At 45.6% G+C, this 6,000-nt stretch overlaps 1 protein-coding gene across 3 annotated transcripts in view; it reads right to left on the reverse strand.

Annotated features, from left to right (window-relative positions):
• Window positions 1–4,363, reverse strand: part of Vps13c (vacuolar protein sorting 13 homolog C) — a 162,430-nt gene extending 158,067 nt beyond the window's left edge. For 2 of the 3 annotated variants that reach the window (XM_075965365.1, XM_075965367.1), the window contains exon 1: window positions 4,186–4,363. In XM_075965365.1, coding sequence (XP_075821480.1) covers window positions 4,186–4,285 — 100 coding nt within the window. In that variant the 5' untranslated portion in view covers window positions 4,286–4,363. The remainder of the gene's footprint in view (window positions 1–4,185) is intronic. The other variant, XM_075965366.1, reaches the window with a different exon arrangement.
• Window positions 4,364–6,000: the final 1,637 nt, after the last annotated feature.

Below are 6,000 nucleotides of genomic sequence, written 5' to 3' on the forward strand. Positions count from 1 at the left end.
AAGTGAGAGCCACAGAATCTGAAAAGGAGGCTCTTCCTGGTCTTGGAAAAAAATCAAATTGGCAGATCCTACATAGCAAGAACCGGACTGAAATTGCAAAAGATCTGACATTTCGACACACCATTTTAGAAACATGTTACTCTAAAGCAATTAAATCCTGGATACCTCTCAAACAGCTAAGGGCTGTGTAATTTATCTGCTGGTACCAGTTTGTGGGGATCAAAAGCCCAGATAAACATTCTCATCTGGCAGCACCTGCCCACCAGGCACTCTGAGCCTTTGAAGGCTGCCCTACGTACTGCTACTGAAAACGCGAGCCCTGGCAAGTATCAATCCAATGCAAAAAGTTCCCTTGCTTTTTAAGAAGGGGGTGGGGGAAGCAAAAGACATTGACATGCATGTATGATGTTAGCAGATGTATTATGTTAGAGGAAACATGTTTCAGAAAATGCAACAGCAGGCTGTCCCACCCACCATTAGCACCCATCACTAACAGTTACAAAGACTTTCCTTAGACTTCCACCACAGACACTGAGTGGTGTGTTCTCTTTACAATCTAGGAAACTGACGCTTAGAGAGTTAAAATGTTCTTCTCCTGAATCCTATAGCTAGTGGATAACTGAGGCCTGTTTCTACAGCAGCAAGTTATTGAAAGGTATTTTGCATAAACCACTTTCAAAAACATTTAGGAACTGTTAGGCATTTATCTTTAAAGAATAAATTCCAAAACACAGCCACAACGTTGAGAACCTTTGGGCCCCCTGAAAGATCATTATTATAATTATTGGTTTTGTTTCTTCAGTTAAAAACCGTTACAATTTTCTATATTGGGGCCCACGCCATCATGGAAGTCAGAGGAGAACACGTAGGCGTCGGTTCTCTCCTTCTACCATGTGCATCCTAGAGATTGAACTCTGGTACTCAGGCTTGGCAGCAAACGCCCTTCCCACGGACCTGGCTGGCAGGCCTTGCTTCTTCTTCAATTTAAAAGCAATGCCCAGAGTATATAACCTGATTCTAGACTTTCTAATAACTCTGCCCCCTTTTTTTTAATGCTGCAATTTTCTTCTTTATTGTGGCTTACACTGTGTGAACGTCTCATAGGCCCAGCACAATGGTTTTCAAATTATGGCACCACCTTATTTTGATTCTCAGAACTCCTTGGGCACATCCAAGCAAAGATCGTGCATTTTTACAAACATGATACATGGCAGTCATTTATGATACCTGTTCCTCTTGTTAGAAATTTTTAAGGTTAACGTACTTTCTCTAGATCCTCTTTTACTCCTTAACTAAAATCTGCCCACTCAATAGGTCTCATTACATGCAGGAGACAATCTCCATTTTCATCTTAGACCAGTTCCTCAACTACTACACAGGGCTGAACAACCTTTCGTTACAGACTTCCCATCTCCCTAGGATCTGCCTAATACATGCCTGCAGCAACCTCCTGAACCAAAAGCATGTCAAGGCACTGCCAAACAGCCCCCACTACACCCCTCCCATCCTAACAACAAGCTACTGCTTTGGGCTAGTCTAAGCCAGTTAAGATTTACTAACTTATTCTCCAAATAGCAAAACATCTAAATATGTGAAACTTCTACAGGAAGACCCCTCCTGTTCCAAACTCTTGAATATGCAAAACTTGAAGGAAAAAAAAATCAGTGGCACATAAATTTTATCTACTACCACACACAGAGTTCTCAAACAGAACTATATATAATTCTCAAACTTTCTTGAAAAGTTTTGTCAGCATCATGGATAACTTATCAACAATTTCATTAACATTCCCATTTGATATTAAGCTCCCCAAGAAAGATTAATATCCAGTTTCTCCAGCAGTACTGTCAGAGTAACAGTCAAGTCAGACAGCTCGTCTCATTTCTATCTTAAGGCGAATCGGGATTAAAAGACAACATGTTGAGCAACAACTACAAAGCACATGACTTCCAGAGGCCATTAGTGAAGCTGTGTGGGAGCTGAGCGGAGAGAAGACAAACTCAGTGGCTGACTGTTCCCGGGACAGCTGCTGACAGACACCTGTGTATCGTCTCGGGCGTAGTGGACAGTGAATGCAGGCTAGAATGCAGACTACTGACAGACTATATTATCTTAAAAGAGAAAAAGAAACGAAGCTGAGGACAGGAGCTCGTCCCACAGTGTCACTGGGCAGCATCGAGACCTGGAGTTTGATCCCCAGCACCACAAAATGAATTGTGGCAGAAAACAGGATAAAGGAAAGTCTCCATTGCTAGATCTCACTACAAGACAGCGAGGCCGGGGGTGCCACAGCACTGTAACCCTGAAACTCGGTTGTGAGAGAGCTCGGAACCTCCAGACTGTGTTCACTGTCCAAACTGTTTGCAGACAGACCTACACCGGACTGACACCGGAAGAGCCCTCAGATGCTAGCGCATCCAACATCTAATGCTGAAAGTAAGAGTTGATAATGAAGGAATCTGCAACCGCACCCATGCATTTTATTTCGTTTTTAAAAGACCTAAACACGGGACAGGCAACTGCTAAATCCTGAGTAGTGCTAACACGGGAATATCATCTTGTCAGGAGTGATTCAAACTCTTCCGACCATACAAACACGTTCTCTGTCAACTGAAATGAAGAAGCCAAGGTCCATACAGTAAATGCAGGTCTAGAACGATGGGCTTTCTTTATCAGCGTTCGCATTGATCTGAAGCCCCCTTTTCCCATTTCAAATGTTGTTCTTTAATAAATGGCATTACTGCAAGAACTCTGAAGGACACCTGGCCTCTCTCTTCCTACAGCAGGCTCGAGACACTTACCTCCTTCTAACAACTCTCCCTTTGCAGTATGTGGCAAGGATGGGTATCCAAAGTATGTATTTATAGGAAAACCACCCGAAAATGAGCAGAAGCCTAGTTTAAAATAAAACAAGTTCCTCCGCAATTCAGGAGACAAGTCATAACTCTGTGGCAGCACCGTCCAATAAAAATAGGGCGCCTCCGTGTAACCATTCGTTTTAGGAGCCAGGATGTGTGAGAAACATAATGGGAAAATCCTTTGTAATCGCTAATGTAGAAATGTAATGTAACATGAGAAACGAGCCCAGAGGAGCGGATGGGAACAACCTATCCACTCTAGGTCCATGATTCTGCTTCTTGTAACCTCAGCATACACTGACTTCGTAGCCCGATGATGGCCTTGAATTTTAATAATGTGCTTAACCCATCTACTCGGACACCATTTTAACAGGTGGTCAACATAACTGAGACACTGTTTTATACTCCATTAGAAGTAATGCTCATCTTCAAACCCCAGTGTATTTTATACTCGGAGCAGGTAACACGCATTTCAAATACCGGTAGAACGGCTAACTTCCCCATTGACCAATGCCAACGAGACAGAGCAAGTCTGTACTTAAACCGCTGACAATTAAACACAGTTCCATCCATTTAAGTAGGCTGGTGTTATTTAATTTTTCTCCCTAAGCTGACAAGATTCCCAAATCTTACAGTTAATTGGTAAACAAATGAAAGTACTCTCCATTTCCCCAAACCCCCAATCCGTGCTGGAATTCTGTGGTGCTGAGGAGGCTTGAGTCAGGCGCAGGACCACAGGGTTACACTCCCAAAAGCAAGCTTATTGAAGAACACAGACGGGACTATAATCACAAGACTTTTCTACCCCTAATCTCCAGGATAAAAACCTTGGCAGGTCTTTCCGCACTTGCACCCAAGCAGACAACCCTAACTAAAGACGCCTCCGGCGGTGGCTTGAATATCTATTTCAAAACAAAAAACTGCAGGGCCCTGTGACCAACGAGGAAGTGGCCCAAGGTTGGAATCCCTGAGTTCAGATTCCTTAGGGACGGGCACGCCTTTCTTCTCAATGCCATCCTTGCCCATCCCATCTCCTTGGGTCTGGGACCCAAAGGAGAAGGAAAACTGGTCCTGGGGACATGAGATGCAAGGGGAGATGGGCTAACACTGTGGGGACCATGAGCCGCGCTCTGACGTCCGCGGCTGAGGTAAATATTTTTTTTTCCTTGTTTTTATACTGAGAGGTTAGAGGACCGCTGAGCAGCGCGATGCCCCTGCGCGGGGAAGTCGACGACAGGAGCATGCCCAGCGGGGGTCCCTGGGGTTCCCAGGCTCCACTACGCGCAGCCCCCGCTCCCACGCCGGCCGGCCTTGGCGTAGCGCTTACCGCCCCAGATCCCCAGCTTTAGCTGGGACTTGTTCAGGTTCTCCACGTAGTCCCCTAGGAAGCGGTTCAGCAAGTCTGCGACCACCGACTCCAGCACCATGGCGGGGACCAGGAGGCGGGAGAGGGAGGAGCCGGAACGCAGCACGCACTGGAGGGCGGTGGCCCGCGCCGAGACTGACAGCCCTGGCCCGCCCCGCGCCGCGCGTGCGCGACGCCGCCAGCGCGCAGGCGCCCTTCCCCCACTCGCCTCACGTTTACAGGGGGCCGACAGGAGAGAGAGTGAGGCCTGGGGCTAAGCGGGGTGGGGCTCCTGCACGAAGCTACACGTTCGAATCTCCGGTATCTCATAATCGGTCATAGTAAGTGCACACCTCTTAATCCCAACACTAGAGCGGACAGAGGTAGGAGGGTTAAAAGTTCAAGGTCCTCCTTGGCTATTTAGCCAGTTCAAGGCCAACTAGGCTGTGCGAGGCCGTGTTAGAATTTTTTTTTTTAAGTAATGAAATAGGCTGGTGAGGTGGCTCCGCGGATAAAGGCTCTTGCTGCCAAGTCTGATGTTCAAGTCCTGAGACTCAATGATGAAAGGAGAGAACAGATTTTTGCTCTGACCTCCACACTTCATTATGCCTTGCAAACACACAAACATACAAAGAGAAAGCAAAGGCTACATAGTTAGACCCTATCTCAAAAATAAATAAATTAAGGCTGGACCTGGTGACAAACATCTTTAGTCCCTGCGGTAAGAGGTAGGCAGATCTCTGGGAGTTCAAGGACAGCCTAGGCTACCTAATGAATTCCAAACCAATCACAGCTACACATTGAGCCTTTGTCTCAAATAAATAAAAATAAAAAACATAGGGAAAATACAAGGAAAAACAAAAAACAACAGTGCTAACCAGGAACTGATTAAAGACCTACCTTAGTCTTCCATTCTTGCCATGTAAAATAAATTCTTAACCGTTTGTTTTTCCTTACTCTGTCAGACTAAACCCAGATCCTCCTGGCTTCCCTTTCCATAAGCAATGAGCAGCAAATCTGCCTGCTCTGTACTGATTGTTTCTTTGATTCTTCTGCCTCCCTTGTTCCAGCTCACCAGTAACTGCTAACTGGCCCCACTGGCCTCCGGTCTCTTTCTTTATTCTTCAGACTGACACCAGAGGTCTCTTTTCCAAAGCATGGATGAATCTGTTAGTCACCTGCTAAAAAATAATAACCTGATATTTACAATATACTCTTCAATCTTATCCAACAGTGCTCAGCATTTAGAACACTCACTTCAATCTATCCCGGGCTCTTTCTAACCATACCCCTTGGGATAGGTAATCTCAGTTCTCAACTTGATAAGATATACAATCACCTGGGTGATGGGTGTCTGGGCATGTCATTGGGGAATTAATCTTGATTTGGATAACTGAGATGGTAAAGCCTTCCTCCTATGAGTGGTACCCTTCCTGAGGCTGGGATCCTGAACTATATAAAAGAGCATCTTCATCCCTCCCCCTTCCCTGCTTCTTGGTTGTGGCTGCCCTGACTAGCTGCTTCAAATGTCTAATGCCTTGCTCTGTGAGCCAAAATAACGCTTCTGTCCTAAAGTTGCTTTTGTCGTATTAGATCACAGCGATGGGAGTAACTAAAATCCTTCCTAAGCCCTCCCTCTCCCTGCTTCTGTCCCTACTGCCTATCCACTGAGTATTCTAAAGAAGCAGTATGTTACTGCCCATATGGGGTGTTGCTGTTGATATGGGGTACGCAATAAAAACAAAGCAAAATGACAGAACAGTGTTTGGAAAACAGTGAGACGAGGAAAGCAGGCAC

This window comes from Microtus pennsylvanicus, chromosome 3, assembly GCF_037038515.1.
Source record: "Microtus pennsylvanicus isolate mMicPen1 chromosome 3, mMicPen1.hap1, whole genome shotgun sequence".
NCBI classification, from domain to species: domain Eukaryota; kingdom Metazoa; phylum Chordata; class Mammalia; order Rodentia; family Cricetidae; genus Microtus; species Microtus pennsylvanicus.